This window comes from Peromyscus eremicus, chromosome 17 (genome assembly GCF_949786415.1).
Source record: "Peromyscus eremicus chromosome 17, PerEre_H2_v1, whole genome shotgun sequence".
Classification (NCBI taxonomy): domain Eukaryota; kingdom Metazoa; phylum Chordata; class Mammalia; order Rodentia; family Cricetidae; genus Peromyscus; species Peromyscus eremicus.
Window position 1 is genome coordinate 31,929,060 of NC_081433.1, and position 23,792 is coordinate 31,952,851.

The 23,792-nt window shown below is 44.3% G+C and overlaps 1 protein-coding gene across 5 annotated transcripts in view; it reads right to left on the reverse strand.

Moving 5' to 3' along the window:
* Mtus1 (microtubule associated scaffold protein 1) overlaps positions 1-23,792 on the reverse strand; it is a 147,202-nt gene that overhangs the window by 14,354 nt on the left and 109,056 nt on the right. For 4 of the 5 annotated variants that reach the window (XM_059245023.1, XM_059245022.1, XM_059245024.1 and 1 more), the window contains 2 exons: positions 19,504-19,718; positions 12,122-12,188 (listed from right to left, as the gene is read on the reverse strand). In XM_059245023.1, coding sequence (XP_059101006.1) covers positions 12,122-12,188; positions 19,504-19,718 — 282 coding nt within the window. Of the gene's footprint in view, positions 1-12,121; positions 12,189-13,243; positions 13,361-19,503; positions 19,719-23,792 lie in introns of those variants that run through there. The other variant, XM_059245026.1, reaches the window with a different exon arrangement.

Below are 23,792 nucleotides of genomic sequence, written 5' to 3' on the forward strand. Positions count from 1 at the left end.
GTATTAAGGGCTCTCAGAGTGCTCCTTGTCATCTGCTGGGACATACTGTATGTGGGTGGTGGCAGAATAAGGTCCTCACCCGATTTTAGGCTATAGATTTTCCCTGGTTTCTCATAGCCTGGAGGGGTTCCAGAGTCACCTGTGCTGGCTCCTGCCTATCCTCAGGTCTGCCTTTCCCTTGCTCATTGGCCACAAGTCCACTGCTTTCAGTTCATCTGACAACTAACAAAGCCAATACAAAAGCAGAAGACCCTCCAGGTTTAAGAGTGAGTGACCATGGAGTTTCCCCATACTGTCAAGAGTAGCTATTTTAAAGGAGTTACTACTTGAAGAGAAAAATTCACCCACCCACCCACCCACCCCTATCCCCCCAGTCCCCAGACAGGGCCTCACCATGGAGCTCTGGTTGTCCTTGAACTCAAAGAGATCTGCCTGCCCCTGTCTCTGGAGTCCTGGGATTAAAGGTGTGCACTACTTACTACTCCCAGCTTAGAAAATCTACCATTTGGGGCCTTGTCTTTAAACATTCCATTAGCTGAGTTTTAAAAGCTTGTGCGTGATTAAGCAAGCACACATTGAAGAGAGATGCTTGATGTACACTTGTAAGTACATAAGCTTGCTAGCTTTAAAAGCTAGCCAAGCTAGCCCCAGCAATCTAGCTTAAGAAATTTAGCTAGAGCAGGGCATGGTGGTGCATGGCTTTAATCCCCAGCACTTGGGAGTCAGAGGCAGGTGGATCTATGTGAATTAGAGGCCAGAATGGTCTATATAGTGAGTTCCAGGACAGCCAGATTTACAGAGTGAGACCCTGTCTCAAAATATTTATATATGTATATGGTGGACACATGATAGCCTGTCATTCAGTAAGCTGTGGTAGGAGGATAGGGCGTTCAAGACTAGCCTGGGTTAAACGAGACGCTCAAAGCCAACCTGGGCTGTACAACAAGAGCCCCTCCCTGCAAAACCATGGCCTACAGATGTAGCTCAGTGATAATGTTATGTTTGTAGCATGCACAACTGCCTGGATTCAATCCTTAGCATCACAAGGAGATAAGAAAAAAAGCTTTTAGACATAAAAATAGAAAGGCACAGACTTTTTCAAAATTATCTCTAAAGTCTAAATCTGTGTTAAAGATAGAAGTTGGTACTTTTACTCAGAGATGCATAAGCCCTGAGACTATTAGGCCAAGGCCAAAGCAGGAAAATCGGGGAACCCCGCCCCACCCTGCCTGTCTAAATCACAACTATTTGAGCAAGAAAAAAATCGCTGCACAAGAAACAATCATTTGGACACAGTCTAGAAGAGGCACCACTGTGTGGTCAAGTCTGACCTTGGGAAAACAGAATCATACTAATCTCAGGCCCTTTGGCAGTTACCCCTAGCAGAGAGGAAGTGAAGCCATACTTAATCAGTCCCCAGGGATTTCTGTAAGGGGGTAAGGGGGGGCAGCTGGACTGATTATTTCCATCTCATGGAGACAGATTTCCCTTTGCTGACGGATGAATGTTGTTATGGAAGAAAACACTACACAGCCACGGCCTGACAACGTCAGTATTCTTGGAAATGATACAGAGCTGCCTTGCTTCTCATGGGGCACAACTAACAGTATCTTCGATGCTTGAGAACACAAGCACCTTCATAGAACAAAGCCAGAGTACCGGTTCCAATTCCGGCACTCCGGGTAGTTGACTACCGTGTGGTTTGCAAAGGTCACTCACATTTTTCCTCACCTCTAAAATAGAGACAACACTGGTACTTTCCCTATGGAATTAAATATAACACGTGAGAAGTGCCTGGCCCTGTGCTCAACTGTTTAAATGTGTGATATATGTTCCTATTGTTATTACCAGCGGACTTAAACCTAATTATAGATTCCTTGGAGACTCGCTAGAAGTTCAAAACAGAATATAATGGTTAGAGTTTATCTTCAGCACCAACCCTACACACATACACACACACACACACACACGTTTAAAAAACATGATTTGTCCAGGATTAAAAATGATAAATATGAAGCTGGGCGGTGATGGCCCACACCTTTAATCCCAGCACTCGGGAGGCAGATGCAGGCAACTCATCTCTGTGAGTTGACACCAGCCTGATCTACAGAGTTCTAGGACAGCCATGGCTCTTACACAGAGAAGCCCTGTCTGGAAAAACTAAAAAACTATTAAAAAAAAAAAAAGTGTGTGTGTATGTATGTATGTATGTATATATATATATATATATGTATGTATGTATGTATGTATGTATATATATATATATATGTATGTATGTATGTATGTATACACACACACAGCAGGTTGCTACTGGAGCCTGCTCCTCAAATCAACCTACTATTATTGTCCTTTATATTCTGGAAACCAAACTTCCCTGGCTTTCAGGAGATTTGTTTCTTCTACAAACAGACCTAAAAACACAGTAAGAAGGACAAGGGAAAGTGTGGGAGGTACAGCTCACATGGAAAGCCAGGCAGACTCTGTACTGTGTAAGAGATAGCAAACAGAAAAGGGCAAACAGAAAAAGGGAGGGCCCCTTTCTCCAGTTGTGTGGCTCACTTTCCTGGGAGGCTTCTGGGGAGCCAGTTGTGTGCAGAAGTCCTCCAGGGTTCCTCTATTCTGAGTCACTTATGAGGGAAATAAAGGCGCTTGTGTCCAATGTGCCTTGCCTGCTTTGGGGCCTCCTCTCGGTCTCTCTCTCTGGCCACCCGGGAACCAGCCACCCGCTTGTAGTGCTGGTTCTTTTGTGCCTTTCTTCAGTGCGCAACTGATAACTTTCTGTCACTTCTCCTGTACCCATCCAGAACCACAGACAGGGCCTTCCCCCATGATTACTGCCCAATATTACTCCATGAAGTCCTGTCACGATACACTTCCAGGGCAAGTATGGGTCTAACCTGCTTTAAAAGCAAAGGTGTTGCTGGAAAAAAAAAAAAAAAAACTAACCGAGAAGAGTGGGGACCCAGACTATGTGACCAACAGGCATTTCTGACTTTCCAGACCTCAGTGAGTTGATTCACAGAGTGAAAAAACACACTCTGTTGATAAAGGCTAATGTGGAGTTGTTATATGCTGTACAGCAAGTCTAAGCTCAGGGTGGTGGGGTACCAGTGCATGAGGGGTGGTGGGTTGGAGATGGTAGTCATCCAGCATTAAGACCTTCGGATTTTGTTTCTCATGGTAGACAAGGCTCTCCTCTAAATTTCAAAATTAGTTGTAAATGGCTTTCTGACTGATGGCTCTTGTGCATGATGCCCACAAATCTTTGTGAACAATTTTGAAATCTCCTACAAATCCTAACTTTTGGTTATTGACTTTTTATAAAACTATCTGCACAAGGGAGAAAAAAAAACCACTCCACCCCCCATCCTCACCTGTGGTGGTGGGAGAGCTGGCCCTGCACCTCACCTGGGCAGCATAATAGAGCTGACCCTGGTGGCGGGGTTGCAGGTGAGCCAGCGGCCCTTGAGGGCATGAGAGCAGACTTCCCTCCCGCCCCCACCCATCTGCCACATGGTGGCATGGGTGAGGGAAAGACACCCTTCCCCCTCATCCCTTGCCACCTGCAGCAGACAGAGAGAGAGCTGGCCCCAGGGTCATGAGCGTGAGAGCGCGCTGGCCCTGCCTGACCCTCACTGGCCACAGCATCTGGGAGAGCAGGCTCTACAGCCTGTCTGAGCAGAACACGAGAGCTGACCCTGTTGACTGGCATGCAGGTGAGCTGGCCCTGAGGGTGTGAGAGCAAGAAAGCCAAACCCAAATCCCCATGCTCCCTACAGCAATCGGGAGAGCGGGCCCTACACCTCGCCTGGGCAAAACAGTAGAGCTGGCCCTGGTGGATGAGTGCCAGTGAGCCAGACCCAAGGACCCGAGAGCGGGAGAACTGGCCCAGCTCCTCACTGCAGGCTGCATTGGGTGAGCTAGCTGAGGCAGTGCTGGAGAGCTCACCCAGGTAGTAATGATGGGAAACCTGGTGGACTGACTAATCCAGTGACCACCCAAGCCCAGAACCAGGGATACGATATCCCAACATCCACCTCATCTATCAACTGCTGAAGCACGTGAAGGGGATAAACCTATAGATCCAAAGCTGCAGGATCTCCATGACACAGGACAACAGGATATCCAAGAGGAGTCCCAGATAGTGTAGCAGAATCCAGATGCCTCAACCAGACCAATGACTCATGGCAATGAACACTTGCAATTAAAGAAATATGGACTAAAGGGTGAAATGTGTGACTCACCAGGACCACACTACAGCTTCCACATCAAGATTCTTCCTCCTTTTTTCTTTTAAATTTTGTTTTGTTGGGGTGGGGGGGGGGTTGCATGGGCAGAGAATGGATGCGAGGGGTGGGGAGATGAGTGGGATCGGGATACATGATGTGAAATCCACAAAGAATCAATTAAAAACAACAACAAAAAAAACCAGAACAAAAAATACCCTGTCCATACCATTAAATCTACTCCCCATAAATAATACCACTCTAACACTTACTTCAGACCTTGCAAAAGGCTCTCAAGTGTATATTTTCATGCAGGGCTCTGAGCTGCTAAGCAGGTACCACACCCACCATAAGTCTCATTTTACCAAATGGAACTGGGAAGGCAGACCTGAACGGAGACCCTGAATCCTCTATGTCTCAACACAGAACTCCAAACCGGATCTAACTGGTCACCTTCCCCAGTTTGGGAGAAGTTAGTGCAGACACCAAGGGTGGCCATAGCTCAATTCTCACCTGGAGTCACAAGAGACTGAAAGAATGCCTGAAGAACAATGCTTCCCTGGCCTCTCTTTCCTAAAGGGATTAGTTATGACAAAGTCCTCCTGGCAGGTAGGTGGTTATCTGGCCCTCTCAGCCTATCTGCTGCCTTCTGATGGAGGTGCCCTGCTGGGCTTCCCTGGAGCTGATTCTCCTTGCCAGTGTCCTTCCTCCCACTGGAGGGCAGATCTGAAGGCTTTGGGGCTGTTTTCATCCCACGCACTAGCCAACCACAGGCTGCAGAACAGCACACACACACACACACACACACACACACACACACCCACCCCACATATACATGAAAAAAAAAATCTAGGATGGAAAGTGGATCAGAGACAAGCATGGCTGAGTCAGTGGCAATGTGTTCCTAAGTCGCAGGCCTGAGAACAGGAATCCCAGAGTAAAGGATCAGGTGTCAATCAAAACCATGCAGTAACTCCCAGTCACTCACTCACTAGTTCCTCTTGCCTCCCACCAGATTATTCATTTTTTTAGGGCAGCAGAATCAAAAAGTGCTGGTACAAGTCCTCAGGCATGCATAAACTTCAACATATAGGAATGGACTAAAGTCTCTTGGAGCTGTTTAGTGTTAGTATGCTTGCTTGCTTTTTATATACCTTTCCACATAAAAGCAACATTCTAGACAGTGAGTGGGGTGTCGGGATGTAGTCCCAGGTGCTCTGGTGTCAGAAGCACCTGGATGGTATTAAAAGTGGAGATGCCTTGGACTCCATCCCAAACTAACTGAGTCAGAATTGGTGGGTGTGAGAACAGAAAAATCTGTTTCATCTCACAGTGACGTTGGTGAACTACTGTTCTAGACAAGTGACCCCGGAGTGAGGAAAATTTGAGATTTTAGAGTTAGGGGAAAAAAAAACAGGACAAGAAGTCTCATGCCAAAATACTGTTGGCAGTAGTTTGCATGTCTGTAGGTAAAAGAACATGGACTTTCACAAAGCAATAGAGCCAATTATATCCAAATTTAGGAGAGACATAGATAACAAGTCTGAGGTAGCTATCAACTCTTTCAAATACCTCATCAAGATTAAAAAAAAAAAAAAAACACTCTAGGTGGAGTTTCCTCACGCTGCTATTTAATTACATTCTACTTTAAAAAAAAAAATCCCTCTTGTAATCAGCTTTAGAGTGTCTAACTCACTTTAGACAGGCAGCCTTGTTGTATAGTTGTAGTTATAGCCAGAACTGGGAAGGTGAGAGCATTAACACATTCCACAAGGTGGGAGGCGGTCTACAGCTCACTGGTGAGTGCTCATCAGGCGGCTTATATTCTGCTTTTGACAACCTACTTTTTAAGAGGGTAAGGAGATATTCCGATTTAGCAATAGTTACTTCTTCTGACACCTTTGACTGGAGAAGGATCCCAAAAGTTACTGGCTGTCCATGCGGGCTAGAATTAATTCCAAACGACTTTCCAGTGTTTTAGTTACAGGAAGCACTTTCTGTCAGGACTAACAGAAATCTGGTAGCCTGGCCACTTTGGCTTCTTATCCAAACCCTCTGGCTTTGGAGCTGCTTTACAGTAGGAAAGCAAAGTAGCTTTCGAACCTCAATTTCTTTTATACAACACAAACTACTTAGAGCTGAATACTGCTTTTTTAGGAGTGATTAGAACTCAGAAAATTTCCTGAACATCTGTCCTAATTTTCACATACAGAGGGCAAAATACTGAGGTTTTTAACATACTTATCCCAGGGATTCTAGCAATGTTTAGTGTATTAAGGGTTAAAATCTCATTTAGTTCAAGAAATAAAAAAAAATCGGGGATACTTAATAAAAAGATATGGGAGTTAGCCCCAACTTATGGCTAAATTTAATACACATACACACACACACACACACACACACACACACACACACACACACACACACATGTCTTCCTTGGGGCTAGGGGTGTGGCTCCATAGAGGACTTGTCTAGCATGTGAAATGCCCTGGGTTTGATCCCTAACACCACAACAAACTAACAAATCTTTCTCTTTATATAGAAGGAAAAAAATGTAATTTTAAGGACAATGGGAACCTCCAAGATTATGGTGAGAGGCCACCATACACCACTTTTTGTTCAACAGGACTCTAGAAAGAATCAGAATGACTTTCTCGGAGGCAAAAGTTGCTTTAGATACTGACCATGAACTATAGCAGTAAAATACTGCAAAGACTGACATTCAAGAGCATCTGGTAAACCATTGTCATGGTGAGACAATCGCACTTCCAATGGAATTATACATCGCCATTATTATCATTCATTCCGAAAGTTAGAAAAATATCATTTTAAAGCAGTTCAGTGAAAGGAAATGTTTGTGCTTGTAATCCCTCAAACATTTGCACACTACAAGGAGATGCCCACCTTCCCTGTCACCATCTTGGGATGCAAAATCCATTCTTTAACTGTGGTCTATGCATCCGTGCACCCCAGGCCTACACACCTGAAGGAGACAGAGACTTTGCCTTTGAAGACCCTGTAGCTCTAGATGGAGGGGAAAGGCACATAAACAAATAGCTAAGTACAAAGTCTTAGTAGTGTGCACCAAGTAACCGAAGGGTAGAAAATGTAAAGTTAACTTGTTTGAAAGATTTGGGTGAAACTCAAAAACATCTGAAGTCAAGATGTTTTCAACAGGACTCATCTTAAAAATGAGTAAATGAAGAGTCTGAGAGGCAAGAATAGAAGAGTAGCACACAGAGGAGACAGCACATCAGAAGAAAGGTAACGTATGCGGGAGAGGCAGATAGACGCGTGAATTCAACCACACCCGAGACCTGCAGGAAACCAGGCATGAACAGAAAGAGCACCTAGACACAAAGTCAGGCTCTAAAGGAAAACAAACAAAAACAAAGCAAGAAAGGCAGTGGGTGCTACAATGTCAGATAAACCAGAGCAATCTCTGCAGCCCATGAAAAGGGAAATGCGGCCTGATGGCAAGATATGCAACCTGTTGGGTAGCCGTGGTAATATCTTCCATGAAAGAAATTATGGCTCCAGGAACACGGAGGAAGGACGGGTCTGAGAAAGACTTAGGACCCAGACTGATATGCGTGTAGATAATAGAGGGTGTTGTAATATAAGAAGTGTGAGTCAGTGGCTGTCCTGGGTGCTGAGTGACTCAACTCATGCCTCCCAGACACTGAGGGATGGATGCATATGGGTTAACTTAAGAAGATATGCAGAGAACTCTGGAAGCAAGGGGCCATCCAGGAGAAAGTGTCATCTCCCTAGGCTGGCTCACAGAGAGGCGGTGCCTCTCAGCACACACCTGCAGCCCAGGAAGGATGGGCTTAAAAAAAATACACCAGTGAGTCATGATCGTATGGTCTTAGTGCCATACCACTCTATAGATCAGTGGTTCTCAACCTTCCTTATTCTGTGACCCTTTACTATAGTTCCTCATGTTGTGGTGACCCCCCAACCATAAAATTATTTTCGTTGCTACTTCATAACTGTGATTTTTTTCTACTGTTACGAATTGTAATGTAAATATCTGATATGTGACCCCCTATGAAAGTGTTGTTCGACCCCCAGAGGGGCTGCGACCCACAGATTGAGAGCCGCTGCTGTAGATGGCCCACAATCATTAGTAATGTCTTTATTGGAGGATACGGGGTGTGACCTGGAAAAGTACTGGGCTTGTCAAAAGAATCCAAAGACACATGAAAACACCTCAGAAGCATGATCCTCTGCCAAAGCAGCCAGACTCAAATGAGTGCACTACACTTTCATTTACATGAAATTCTACATGAGACAAGCTGATAGTTGGTCATAAAAACTAGATCGGTATTTGCTTCTAAGGGAGGGGAGGCTTAAAGAAGTCTTCTAGAATTACAGAAATGTTCGATACAAGTGTAGATTATATGAGTGTCTGTTAAAACCGATGGACTGGCTGGATAGCTCAGGGGATCAGGCTTGCCACCAAACCTAAGAACCAGAGTCCCATCACTGGAACTCACAGGGTGGAAGGGGAGAACCCAATCCTGCAAGCTGTCCTCTGACCTCAATACATGTGCTGGGGCATGTACATGTGGATACACACACAAATAAATGTAGTAGAAAGGGAAAAAAAAAAACCTGATGGGATAGACACAGAGACTGAGTTCAAAGCCAGCCTAGTCTGTCTACATAGTGCTGCCCTGTCTCCAACAAAAATGGGATGGAACAATGGAACTTTATTCTATATAAAACATGTTTGACTGAAATAATGGTGGTACACTCGTCTTTAAATTATAAACTCCCAGGTGCCAATAAACATCAATAAGCTATGCAACTGGAGAGTTCATTATGATTTTTTTTTTAAAGAGGAAGCAGGAAAGAGCCTCAATTAAGGACCACAGAGTCTGAAAGATGACAGAAGAACACAGATACGTTAACTACATCTGTGCAAGGTATGAGGGTCACTGGGGTAGGAGGAACATCGTGGTTTTGTTCTGAGTGACAGAGGGGTTTCTTGAAAAAGTTTGCCCAAGCCTACAGACTTTCCACGAAGGGATGTGGGTCAGATAGGAGAAACACGCTGGTTGCATGTCAGACCAGAAGGCTTAGCTTAGGAAGAGACTATCAGGACTCCAAATGAGAAGGCATCCAGAGTTGGTGGACGGTGGAAATGGAAGGAAACCATTAGACTCTGAAGGGGAAAAGAACAGGCTATTTGAATTGCAGTGTTCCGGGTTTTAGGAGCTGTCTTTCACTCACCATAATTCTTAGTAGTTTGAGAATCTTGTCCCAATTTTCAGGGAGAAGGTAAGGAAAGATCACCCAGTTGACCCGTGACACTGACAGCCCGGGTTATGTATGCTGAGGGAAGCGGTGGGTACTCTGATGGTGGAAGTGGTGGTGAGCGGGAAGACAGCATCTCTTTCTTAAGTAGTCTACGATGTGTCGGGTACTAGGACCACCACTGCATGTATTTTACAACTCTCTTCAAACTCCACACCCATCCAGCAGCATACACAGAGTTTTCACTTTAGTGAGTCAAAGTCTATGTACTCAAAAATGTCAAGTCCCTCCTAACTGGGAGTACATGAATAAAAACCCACACCACTAAACCCACAGTAAATGCCAATATAGCAGCAACTGACTGGTTGGGTCTCATGTGCATTTGAGTGTGATGAACTTGTTCTGGGGGATTTCTGATAGTATTTCACTCACTAGCTGGCCTAGGAGTTGAAGTGGTCCTCTTGCCTCGGCCTCCTGAGGACTGGGATTAAGGCCCACACCACGACATTAACAGCAGTTAACACCAGGCACGGGTGCTTTACAATGTTTTGCCTCGTGTGAGCCTCATGACCATCCTTGGAGCACACACGTGTACACTGTCACTTTAGAGAGAATAAGACAGGAGCAAGAGAGATGGGACCTGACAGGCCCTGGGCCACCCAGCTCCCAAACCAAGGACACGAACCCGGATACTGTGACACCACAGTCCTACACGTTTTATCGCTCCAAATTGGAAAACTGAGGTTTGAGCTTTGACGTGTAACCTTTATCTTTTTCCACTCTGGCCTACTATACAAATCCAGTGGAAAGCGTCAACAACTTTCTTTCTAGCCAGCTCCATTACACTTGTTTAAGGGACTCTCTTCTATTCACTGGCCAAACCAAACCTCTTCCCAAATGCCTTCGCTGGTACTTCTGCAAGCCTGTCTGACTCAGTGGTTTGCAGAAATGACACCATTTCCCAAGTCCAGCCTAGGGTGACCAAACAATGTGGACAGGCCACCCACAACATCCTGACACTTTGACAGCGTCAGGAAACACACACCAGGCCACAGGCTCCTTATCTCAGACAGAGAGGTGAGAGTACAAAGGATAGCTGTTTCCTGCCAGGCCCTGTGATAACTGGAAGTGTCGTGTCCCGGGGCTCCCATTTAAACTGTTCAATTGTGAAGAGAGGGTCACCATTCAGGCGGAGGCAATGAGAGCTCGGTGTCGGTGTCCCTGTCTGTCTCGTCCTGACTTCTCTCCGAGAGTAGAAATCTGAATGTGCCCATCTCCACCTCCACTGCGTTCGCTGGACGAACACTGAAAACTCACACAAAGCTCTCTTTCCTCATCTCCTAACTCCGTATCCATTACAGTACTTAAGACAGACAAATTGAGCTGGTCATTGAGAAACTGAAAGGGAGGCAGCCAGATCAAATTAGACCACGGGAGGGAGGCCTTCAGAGTGTCGGGGATCGGGGCGGCCCAAGGCTGTGGCTTCTGTCCTGGTTAGCAAAAGTCCACTCATCACTGAGAGTCTGCACTTTCACCTGTCTTAAAGTTACCTTTCCACAAGGCTCCCTCCTTTCTATAACCTGATGCCAGCACGGATGGCTTTTCTGCTGTCGTGAATCTCAAGGGTTAGCTATGAATTGCCCTCAACTCCCACTGGGAGGTACAAGGAGTAGGGAAGGGCACAATCTTGACCCCACATGCACTGGCCCTTGACCTTTATCTTGGTTGGAGCAGTGTAGCTATTGACGGGTAGTCCAGTTGAGCAGTTAGATTGGCAGTGATTAAACTAGGGTCTGGTTCTCCGAGAAGAGCAGGATTCTTTGAGAATTAAATGAACGAAATTTGCTTTATCTCCAGCTGTTCCTTTTGAAGAACTTAGGTTGTGCATACTTTCTGAACAGCCCGTCAGCAGGCAAAGCAGAGGACCAGGCAAGTGACCTTTTACTGAACAACTCCAGATCCAACTGAAGCTAAATCAAGCCAGTTCCTAGGCTGAGGGGTCCCCAGAGGCCAGGAATGTGTGTGTGAGTGTGGGATGGGGCACACTACATTGCTCCTAGAGTTGGTAGATATTCCTCCCCAGCTCATCCTGACTATTTGAATAGCGTAGAATGTCCTTGTTCTGATGGGAGGTCCTAACAAGCAGCGTCCTTTACTTTGTATACTCACAGCACACATACACCATCCCCGAAATGTGTAATGTAATCACTCTTCTCAGAGAAAGCGACCTTTTTTCCAACACTCTTTTACTATAAAAAGTGGTTCCCCCAAAAAAAATAAATCAACACAATGTAATTATTCAACAGGAATCCACACAATCACACACACACACACACACACACACACACACACACACACACACACAAATCATTCTGTCCCTGTCTCCTCAGTATGAAGCATGCTTTGGTCATCAGAAAGCTCTGTTAGCTTACTCAGAGACCAGTGCCAGGAATTCTGTGAACTTGAGGTCACACTGCCAAGATTCAAAAGCAGTGTGGATAGTAAGTGTTTGCACAGATACAGAGGGAGAAATAACAGCCGCCATCATGTAGCTCCAGCTACAGAGCACAAGGAAGAGCATGCTTGTCAATTTCAGTAAACTTTACCGAGTTAGGAAAACAGGCGCTTACCTAGCTCTCCCCGGAGGTTGACAAGTTCTTGAGAGAGGGTTTTGTGTTGCTTCAACGCTTCCTCCCGCTGCGGAAAACACACATCAGGTTACTAATGTTTTGAAGAGGGTCCCTTTTCAGTAAGGTACACATCTGCCATTGCTAGGAAAACGAGACCCAGAATCGAGAAGCCGAGATAAGAATCACTTAAGCTAACAGTTTGTGTCCTTAAAAACAAAGCAAAACACAGATGTCCCTTTGACGTGAAGGAATTTTGCGTTTCGAAAATCTGTATTTTCCCAGGTCCTGGTGAAACTTGCCTTTGAAGAACTGAATGGCTCGTTTACAAATATTTGCTTTACGCCTGGTGCTCACTGCAGACCCATAGACCTTTTCAGCTAATGTATACTGTACTTAAGACGTAATGCATTCTCCCCCTCCAAGGACAATAAAGGCCTAATCAGTTTAAGATAAATATTTAATGTTCTAAACATAGGCACTTATATGGACTTTGTCCCACATCCACAAATGAAAAAGTTCTCTTACAAGGCCAATCCTATACTCTAAACAAAAAAGAAAGTTTGTTTTTAAACTAGGACAAACCAAATTTAATCTCTTCAAGATGAAAATAAATTGATTTCACCCAGCTATACACCAGTTTCCAAAGATTATTACATCACTGAGCAACTACAATTCTAAATAGATTTGACAGAAGTGAAGTAAAGGCAATCAAGAGGCTGTTCCAGTGTTTAAAAAAAAAAAAAAAAGAGGCAAATATCAATCTTGCGATAAAGAATAATTTTCTAGTTACCTGTAGGTCTGTAGCAATCACACATCCACACACACTTATACAAACACAATCATTAAACACAATCATTAAATGAAGACGTACATTTCCTGGCACCAGCGTGGAGCTAAGAAGAAGTCAGAGGATTTCCAAGCTCTCTGAAAATGCCCTTCCTGGGATCACCTCAGATGTGGGGCTCCCGCATCTGGATCACAGTATTGCAGAGATCATAAGTCTGGCCTCTGCAGGGGAGAGTTGCTTCTCATTCAAAGCACTTTCCCAACCTGGTTCCAGACAGGGTCTGCATTAGTTCCTGACACCCTTCCAGAAGAGCACTGTAAACAAATACTAATTACCCGTGTTGCTGCACATGGAGGAGGAGAGAGGCACATTTTGCTGCTGGGGCAGCCCATTTTCCAGCTCCGGTCTCCAACTCCCCCACCCCCTGCACTGTCCGAGAAGCACACAGGTGGCCCCGCCTCCCACCGGTCGGGTCTGCCCACATTCAAAGCTCAGTCGGGAGGAGCGCCATTGGCCCTGGTGGCCTCTCCCGGCGTCCTGCAGGTTACTGCCTCAGACTCCTCTCTCCCCCACAGAAGCTGATACTGCAGCTCCTGCCTCTGGCACAGTCAGCCCGCGATTACTTAAAGCCACAGCCCTTCATTTATGAGAAATGGGAGCCAGACATTTACCCTGATCGATTGCCACTTGCTTAATACCAGCTAGGGCGGAGGAAACAGAAACGGGACCCTCTCTGCGTGGATAATGGAGCTATTTTTAGATGTGTGAGCCGTTTTACTCCCCTCTCTAATTGAGGTCATTAGATGATCACACTTACTAATAGAAAAGGGAAACTTGTTCTTCAAAACCCATATACTAAAGGCATGATGAACTAGGTGAAGGGCAATCAGAGGGCCCTGTTGTGATTTAGAATTTTGGATGACATTACAATAGAGTTCTGGCCATTCACGTCTTAGAGACCGGAAGTGCGGACCTGGGAGTTGGAGATCACACACATTTGATCACTTTTATTGTACTAATCCCTCAGTATCTTTACATATGGACGGGTAATAGTGACTAGAATTTTTAAAGTACATTTTTCCACCAGAACATTTACACATTGATGCTTGATGGAATCCTAAAAGCTTTTAACAGTTTAAGTTGTGCTGAAATTATCAATCAGGAACTCCAAATTTCAAAAATAATAAACAGCTGCTTTTCTAATGCAGAAATTAAAGTTTGAGGACAATAGAATAACCCACGGATATAACGTTCTTCTCTCTTCTCCCCGTATTATTGGCCTCATACTTGCTTTCCTCTGTCCTAGCCTCCCCGGTTCGGTTCCGGGATTATAGGAATGTGCCACCACACCCTGACTTTTCTAGTACTTTCAAGTCAAGCCTTAATTTTATTCACACACTTCAGATAAATGGTAGGTTTTGTCACTGGCGGCGTCAAAGCAGAGGACAGCTCTATGAGACATGCAGAGTAAATCTGAAAACTGTAAACTTGCTTCAAAAATCCCCTTTCCCACAGCAGCCAAGCTGCAAACGGAAGAGGGGGAAGGCAGGAAAATGTTATCTCTTGTCCTCAGTACATGAAAACTGACAGAAGACGGCAGAAGCTAATGCTATGGATGCTTATCTTCCGAAGAACTTTGGAAAAGCCACGCACGCTTCCACAAATACACAAGGGTGGTTACCTTATTAATGGAGTCGATCGATTTCAGTATGAGTGTGGATAGCTCTCCTAACTCTACAGCCCTTAAACATCCTCAGACCTCTGCCAGTTCTAAACAGCAGGAAGATATCAAGGCCACTTGTCACTCTGCCTCAATGGCCAGAGGTGGTTGTGTGCATGTATGGGGGGGGGGGGCGGGGTAGAGGGAGACAGCCAGTCCTCTCTTCCTACACGATGGGTTTCTTCTAACCCTCTGAATTTCGTTCTCAGTGTCACCTCTGTTCTGCTCCTGGTTCTTCAGAACCCAGTACTGAACCACAGAAGGGATTGTTTTACCCCTAGAGAGTTATTTTCCATATTCTTTATGCATATAAACTTCCTTACTCAATGGAGCCTCCACTTGAACGTATGTATTACAAACACCACACGGGACTAGGGGTGGAGCTCAAGGACGGTGCCCGTACCTGAGGCTGAGCTCTCCCCCAGAAACCACAACGTACGTGTGTGTGTGTGTGTGTGTGTGTGTGTGTGTGTGTGTGTGTGTCCGTCCGTGCCACAGACTGGAACTGTCCAGCTCCTGTCCACCATCCCAAGCTCGTCAAAGGCTACCCTTCCTCCAAGATCTTGTCCATGCTACTCTCTCTGGATGTGTGGGCTTTCTTAACCTAACTCATCTTATACACTTCCTGAAAAGTTAAATGTCAGAGGCAGCATCCCCTCCCCCACAAAATGCCCAGAAGGGACATTTATCTTCCTGAATTATGAGTTATTACTCAGTACCAACTAAGTACATTTCACATCCTATACCATAATAATATGTAAGAAAATTAAGACATAGCAAGCTACTGCCTTCAGGGAGCTTGGAACTTACAGGGAAAGTATGTGGGACCAATTCTTTTGACATCAGTCAAAGCAGATGACATCATCTGGGGGGAAACAGCACAGGACCATGGGAAACCTGGGGTGTTAAATGTGTTCTACACAAAATGCACACCATAAAGCTCATACTATAGTTTCTGCAGGACTGTCTGGGCTGCTTGCCCTTTAACTGTACTTACTTATTTACTCCCAGATGATAAATACATTCTGCCAGTGAGAGACAGATTGTTTTCTTCAGCTGCTTAGGTTAGTGTCTCCGTCTTAGATGATAAACCATTTATAGTCCAGGAGAAGAAGTTTATTTGATTATCTTTGTACTGTAACATGGAGACCCCTCCCCCAACAATGAGACTAGAGAGCAAGGTGGGAATCCATACCAAGATGCTTTCATACTTGTGCATTAAATATATGAAGTGCTCTAAGGGGGAAAAAAGATGGGATTCTCCATAATTTAATTAGGGTCACTGGGATGCAAGCACTTAGTGGCTGGCTGTCGTCCACTGGTGTGCCTGAATCCTGCTGGCTACTGAGTGGCTTCAACGACACAGGAAGAGTTACAGGAAAGAGCTGCATCAGACAGTTCGGACGTGGCTACGTCTGATTTCTTCCATATCATCCCCACAGTGCTTTTATCACTGTGGACACCCCTTTTTTTTATTCTTTGAATCTGAGACATAAAGATGACTCCTTTCCCCTCCTTTCCCCCCATTTTTCTTTTTTAAAGGGGCTAATCGAGGTTAGGGTCTATCTGCCTACAGACCCTTTAATGAAGGCTCTGGCATTACTAACATCAATGCTGGTTAACGGTGTCCAAATGTGTCAATAATCGGTACACAAGGAGGAAAGGGTTAAGAGGATTTTAATTGCTTAACTTTCCCAGTCTTTCCCTTTCAGCTGTTTCATAACAGTGCCTTGTACACAGTAGGCAACCAGCAAACATCACTGGTTATGAAACAAAGGAGGAGTGAATAACTTTTACTTGAGGATTTTGTGTGCATCTTGTAAAATATATCTGGGGTCCCATCTTCTTCCTTCATCTCGTCCACTCTGTATGTTCTGTCCACTACAATTCTTGGGATGGATTTATAAGAAAGAACTGGAGGCAGACCCTTGCTCTCAATGAACTTCTATCTTTAAAAAGCAAAAACGGGGGCTGGAGAAATGACTCGGTGGTTAAGAGCACTGGCTGCTCTTCCAGAGGACCTAGGTTCGATTCCTAGCACCCACAGGGCAGCCTACAACTGTCTGTAATTCCAGATCCTGGGGAATCTGACGCCCTCTTCTGGCTTCTGTGGGCACTGCAACTAAGTGATGCACAGATATACATGTATCCAACACATAAAATAAAAATAATAAAATAAAATAGACACCAAAAAGCAGAGACAGAGTGAGGACCTACCATATAGAAAATAAAAGAAGAGTCAAGAGGGTGGGTAGAGGGTAGAGCTAGAAGACCCAGGGTGAGGGGGTCCCTGAGCTTGATTCAGCAGAGGTACTATTATAACGCCATTCTGCAAAACACTCAAGCACTTACTACGGCTTGACCACCCCACCATGCTGGTGCTGTTGAGAGGTGACTGGATCACGAGGATGCTAACGTCATCAGCGGGCTATTCCACCAACAAGCCCAAAGCTGAATGGGCTATGGGGAGGTGGAACCTGGTTGGAGGAAGTTACTCCAAGTGGGGTGTTAAAGGGTATACTTTGTGCTTGGTCTCTTTCCGTATCTCTCTCTCCTCTTGCCTCCTATGGCGTGAGCCATGTGCTCCATCACTTGCCTCCTGCCATGATCTTCTGCCTCATCCGACAGCAGTGGTGCCAAGTCATCATGGACATGTATGAGAACTTAAAAAAAATTCTTGAAACTCATTAAGAGTTTTTCATGCTGTGGACTAACAAAGCATCGCTCAATAGACTGAACCCAGAACCATTTTATTCCACAGCCCTATCTATTCTTTCCTCAACGAGCACCTGAAATGACATGGCTTGTGTTTTAGCAGCCAAGTTCATCTGGGCCAAAAAGACTCTTATGAACTTCGCATCTGCATATTCCCTAGGAGGCTCCTGTCGGAAGGGGCCCTTAGGGATAGATGCCTACTTCCTTCAAGTACATCCCTGGACCTTTGCACACAGAGCAGCAGTGAAGGCAGGGTTGCCTTCTTTACTCAGCTAACATTTGACGTTCACTGTCTGTACAGTCTGTGGGGGGGGGGGTGCAGGTTGTGATGGAGCGGTGCTCACTTAGGAAGGTCTGACTGGGCAGGAATCCAAGGAAAGCAGCAGGCAGGATCAACACTACTTGCTGTCTGGAGTCACCCAACTCTGTGCCTTGATTTCCTTATTTGTACGTTCCCATTCGTTATTGTTTGGGTGAACATTTAAGAAGAAAAGCAAGTCCTTACTAAGTGCCAGGTATTATTAACAAATATTAACTCCATCTTGCCTTTCCTTCATCTCCCTAATACACAGCTGAGCAGCTGGGCAGTGAGGGTTACATGCAAAAGGCCACTAGTGTCAAATTACGAAATTCTATAGTCCAAGTTAATAAATCAGAATCATTCCTAACAAGTACACATAATCTAATAATTTCCTGGTAGGCACATTTTTTAAAAGTTAATTTTAGTGGTTCACTCAGCTCAAACATATACAATCCCATTTCAATCTAATCAATATAAAATATCAATAATATATCTGTATGCTCTTTCTCATTCTAACTACCACATGTAGTTCCCACCTATTGCTCAACTCTCTTCTGAGAGTCCTGGCTACCACATCTGATCATCTGTGGACAGTGAAGAGCCATGAGAGGATCGTGAGCAGGATGGAGTGTTCTGCAGAGCCTCAGCTGTTAGCAGTGCTGGGGATGGACCACAGAGTGAAGGTTGGAAGTGTACCAGAACCCAGTGATGAGCCAGGTCTGAGCAGGATGACCTTGGGAGGAAGAGCAACCTCATTTTCCAAAGTATTCACTAAATGGGAAAGCTGTATATAATTAGACAAAAAAAATTAAGTGGAATTAAACTTTACCACTATTGAAGTCTAGAGTTTAATGCTATTCAAGTCTGGAGTACTCCAGGCAATTATCTTTTCACTACTATCTTTCCAATGAAGAGACTCTGGATGGGAAAAGGGGTTACTAAAAAAATACTTGCAGGCTTGGGAGAAGGCTCAGTGGTTAGGAGTGATTGCTGTAAAAACAAGAGGACCCAAGTCCAAATCCTCAATACCCATATAAAAAGCCAGGCATGATAGTATGTGCCTATAACTTCAGCCTTGGGAGATGGACACAGGTGGGTCCTGGGAGGTCACTAGCCTCCAGCCTTGCTGAAACTTCCAGTTTCAGGTTCAAAGAGAGACCCTGCCTCAAAAGGTAAGGTGGAAAGAAACAGAGGACCTCTCTAGCTTCTGCATGCATGGGTACCAGCACCCATATGAACACTTGCTGGTACGCCCCCCCACACAAAGACCAAAAAGGACGAAGGGAAAGAGAGAGAGAAGATAATAGAACATCATTGTAATCCCAAATTCCAGAGACTGATACAAGTACGAAATGAGTGATAAAAGAATAGTTTGAGTTCTGGAGATAACTCAGTCAGTACAACACTAGCCTTATAAGCACAAAGTCCTGAGTTTAATCTCTAGGACTCTTATTTTTAAAAAGACGGGCATAGTGGGTGGTGGTGGCACCCATCTTTAATCCCAGCACTCAGGGCAGAGGCAGGCGGATCTCTGTGAGTTCAAGGCCAATCCGGTCTACAAAGTGAGTTCCAGGACAGCCAGGGCTACAAAGAGGAACCCTTTATCGAAAAACAAAACAACAAAAATCCAGGCACAGTACACACACACACGCACACACACACACACACAGAGAGAGAGAGAGAGAGAGAGAGAGAGAGAGAGAGAGAGAGAGAGAGAGAGACAGAGACAGAGAGACAGAGAGACAGAGAGACAGAGTGCTAGATGGCTGCTGCCCGGTCTTCTAACCATTAAACCTATTTATAGGACAAGTGTGAGCTGAGCATCATCCTTCCCCACGCCAGAGGGTTTACTTCTTTACCTCGGACAGGAGGTGTTGGATCACAACTGTTAACGCTTCAAACTTGGTATTGCCGCAGGAAAGAAGCTGCTTGAGGTGCAGGATGAATCCACTTTGGTTTTCACATTTTGTTTTGTATTCAGCCAACTCAAGTGCTCTTTCGGAGGACAGCACATCTGGAACTGTCTGGGTCTGGATGCACAGGCTTCTGGGATTCTTCTGCCGGCCTTTCTCAACTGCAAGAGGAAGAAATGAAAGCATAAGGATGTGCGAGGTTAAATTTTATAATCACCACCCTATAGGTTCGGAAACAGCTAACTACGCCACATGAAAGTGTTTGAACCATGCTGACAGTGGGAAACACACAGGGAGGCAGACTGGAATTGATCAGGGATCAGGGTGGTTGGAATTCATAAACATAGTCAATGGTTTTAATTCTGACTGTGAAGATTCATGTGGAACTGAGAATTATGCATATGAACCAAACAGATTTAGCAACTCAGAGCCATAAAAAAATTGGGGGCAAAATAATGATCTCTTGCTTTGATTTTTAATTTAATTTATTGTGTGTATGTGTGTTTGTGAGGTATGTGCATGTGAGTGCAAGCACCTGAACAGCACTGTGCTCCTGTGGCAGTCAGAGGACAACTTCCCAGAGCTGCTTCTCTTTTACTGTGGGTCCCAGGATCACGGGGCTGCCATGGCAAACACTTGTACCTGCTGAGCCACCTCTCCAATGCAACGTAATCGTTTTTAATTTTCCAGGGAAATTGACAAAGAAATGTGATAGTCAAGGGCCTTTCCTGTGTCTATTGGGGTGATCTTGTGATTTCTATCTTAGAGTTTAGCTATGTGACAAACTACATTTATTATTCTTGTAGGTAGAGCCATCCCTAAATCTCTGGAGTGAAGTCAACCTGATCGGGGTGAATGATCTTTCTAATGTGATCTTGAATTCAGTTTGCCAGCATTTTATTGGGGATTTCTGTGCTTATGTTCATCAGAGAGCTAGATTGGTGTGTGTGTGTGTGTGTGTGTGTGTGTGTGTGTGTGTGTGTGTGAGAGAGAGAGAGAGAGAGACAGAGACAGAGACAGAGACAGAGAGACAGAGAGACAGAGACAGAGAATCTGGTATCAGAGTAATACAGTAGATGATACTGGGAAACTGAACAAAAATTAAGTGGTATAGGATTTATGATACAGGTTGAACAAAGTACAAGACAGTCATAGCCAATACACAGTATTCAATTGTTTTTGCATTTTGGAGAAGCAGCAAATACTGAAATTAGGCAGTGGTATGTTTCAAATCAAGGATGTAGTTTCAAATCCACTTTTGTTTTTAAACAAAAGGTGAAAAGGTATAATTGAAAAGTAGAAGCCAGGTAGCAGTGGTGCACACCTTTAATCCTAGCACTCAGGAGGCAGAGCCAGGCAGATCTTTGTGAGTTTGAGGCCAGCCTGGTCTACAGAGCAAGATCCAGGACAGGCACCAAAACTACACAAAGAAACCCTGTCTCGAAAAACCAAAAATAAATAAATAAATAAATAAATAGAGAACATTTTTAAAAAGAAATCTGATAGTGACCACTATCTCTGACATGATAAGCACCAAGGAAAAATTCAAATTATTAAACTTGAAATGCTTTTCTTTCCTCTGTTTCCTTTTTAAAAACTTATTAGACTCGGCATGGTCGCGCATGCCTTTAATCCCAGCACTTGGGATGCAGAGGCAGGTGGATCTCTGAGTTCCAGACAGCCTGGTCTATACAGATGTTCTTAGGCCAACTGGGGATTCACAGAGAGAGATACTGTCTCCAAATAAATGAGTAAGTTTGTTTACTTTTAATTAGCATGCAAAGTAATAGGTTTCATTTTAATATTTTCATAGATAATTTTTTTAAAAGTTCTTCACAGTCTGTTTCCTGTCGATCCTCCTCCCAACCCTAAAATCCTCCCATTCCCCAGAAGTCCCCTTCATTTCCTATCACAGGCCTCCCGTGCACTTCCCACAGACACCTCAGGGCTTGCTTCCTTGCTGTCTGTCTGGTCACTGCCGAGGTCTATACTGCACACCTGTCACTGCATTAAAATAAGCACACACACTGTACTTTGCTGCTCTGAGGTCACCGTGAAGAGCATCATATGCCTGAATACATTGCTTCATTTTATAGGAAGTGTGAACTTAACATTCCCCAAGTAGTAATAGTGAGTGAAGAAAAAAACTTATTTCACACACATGCTACTATTCCAGATTCATCTAAGACACCATTTGAAGAGACTGTTCACTTCCTATGCTGGGTTCGGGGAAATGTTTGTTTTAAATGAAAATGTTTTCAGTTTTGGAAGCATTCCAACCATCAAGTTGCTTTGGATAAAACAGGAAACAATAATGCTTAGTGTCTAGAAATAAACAGTCCCGACAATCAAAACAAATATAAATATGAAAAAAGAAAGCACATGTAACTAAAAAGAGTAAACTAAGTATTTCCTTATTGTGACAAACAGTCTCTATGGCACCGGCCCGTTCTGCGGTGACAGACAAATTTGACAGAACTTTTTAAGCAGCAAATATTTTCTCTCATTGTTCAGGGAGTCACAAACAAACTATCACCTAGGAGTGCTCGAAAGAAAGTAAAGAAACATCTGGATTGTGTTCCAAGAGCCAAAGGTTCTTGGTTACACTCAGAATAATATTTAAATATCAAGTTACATTCAAAATAATATTTATCAATCAGATAAAAGTGCTGTCATTTCCTGTGGCTGCTTTACATGGTAAAACAATTCCTAAGATTTGCTAATCCGCAGTTCTAAACTGACTAAAATCCCCACTGTGTCTTACACTACCTGGAGACGAGAAAAGTATGTGGCATTCTTTAGTGGCTTTAGTTTTTTAAGTTATCACTTATTGCCACTTATTGCTTATCATTAATTGTCACTTCCCTAAATGTAAACATTATCCAGTTAGATATTGCCAAAATAAAATGGTACAGAAAAATAAATTATGAATCACTTATTAATGACAAAAATCTAGATATTTAACAGTGTGACAACATTTTCTGTGCATCAATTCCTCAGTGTTTACCTTTAAAAGTTTCTATTGCTGTGATGAAACACCATGACCAAAGCAACTTTGGGAAGAGGAAAAGGTTTATTTCAGTTTACACTTCCATGTAACAGTCGATCACTGAGGGCAGTCAGGGAAGGAACCTGGAGGCCACGGAGGAGTGCTTCTTACTGGCTTCCTCCCCATGGTTTGCTCAGCCTGCTTTCCTATAGAACCCAATACCACCTGCCCAGGGATGACATCACCCACAATTGGCTGGGCCCATCTTCATTGATCACTAATGAAGAAAATGCCCTACAGCTAGACCTTATGGAAGCATTTTCTCAATAGAGGCTCCCTTCTCTCAGATGACTCTAGCCTATGTCAAGTTGACATAGAATTAGCCAGTCCAATGTTCTAAGAAATTGGTTGGCCACATACCAGCTAAGAACAATGGTAGGTTTTACTGTTCAGAGTATTCTCTATTCTCTTTTCTTTGAGCCTCAATCTCTCTGTAGCCCAGGCTAGCTTCAAATGCCTGGGCGCAAGTGGTCCTCTGCCATAGCCTCCAGAGAAGCTGAGACTATGGGCAAGTGCCACCTAGGCTACTCTCCAACCCCTTTTTTTTTATCCTTCTGGTACCTACATAGGGAAGGTAAGGCTAAAGCAGATGAGAGGGCCTCTCAGGTGTAAACAGCCTCTCTGGGATAGATTCATTTAGAACCCAGGCCACCGACACATTCTGTTATCACCCCATACTCTGGAAATCGGACTGGATAGCAATGTAATTTATTCAATACACAGGAACAAAACACATGCAATAAATATACCAGACTATTCAAATTACCAGATTATATTTACAAAGTTTGAGGGATGGCTCTCACCTGCTCCCAGTTTCTCCCACAGTGGCAGGGACCAGACTGGGGCTTTATGGATACCCAGCACTCTACCACTAAGCTACATCCTAGCCAGAGGCTCATCTTCCACCGTAACCCTTTAGAGAACATATTAAGATTCTTGGAGACTTATAAACTACCGGTGAAAATACAGCCGAGTGTGTGTAAATCTAACAATGTTTACCTTCTTGGGCTAGGGACTCGAAGCCAGACAGTTAAGACATTTTAAAGCATTTTCATACTTTTGGCTTTTAAAAAAATATATACTTTGTGTATGTGCTGTATGGGCATGTGTGTGTACATGTGATTACAGATCTGTGGACCCATGCATATGCTTATGGAGGCCAGAGCAGGACATCAGGTGTCTCTAT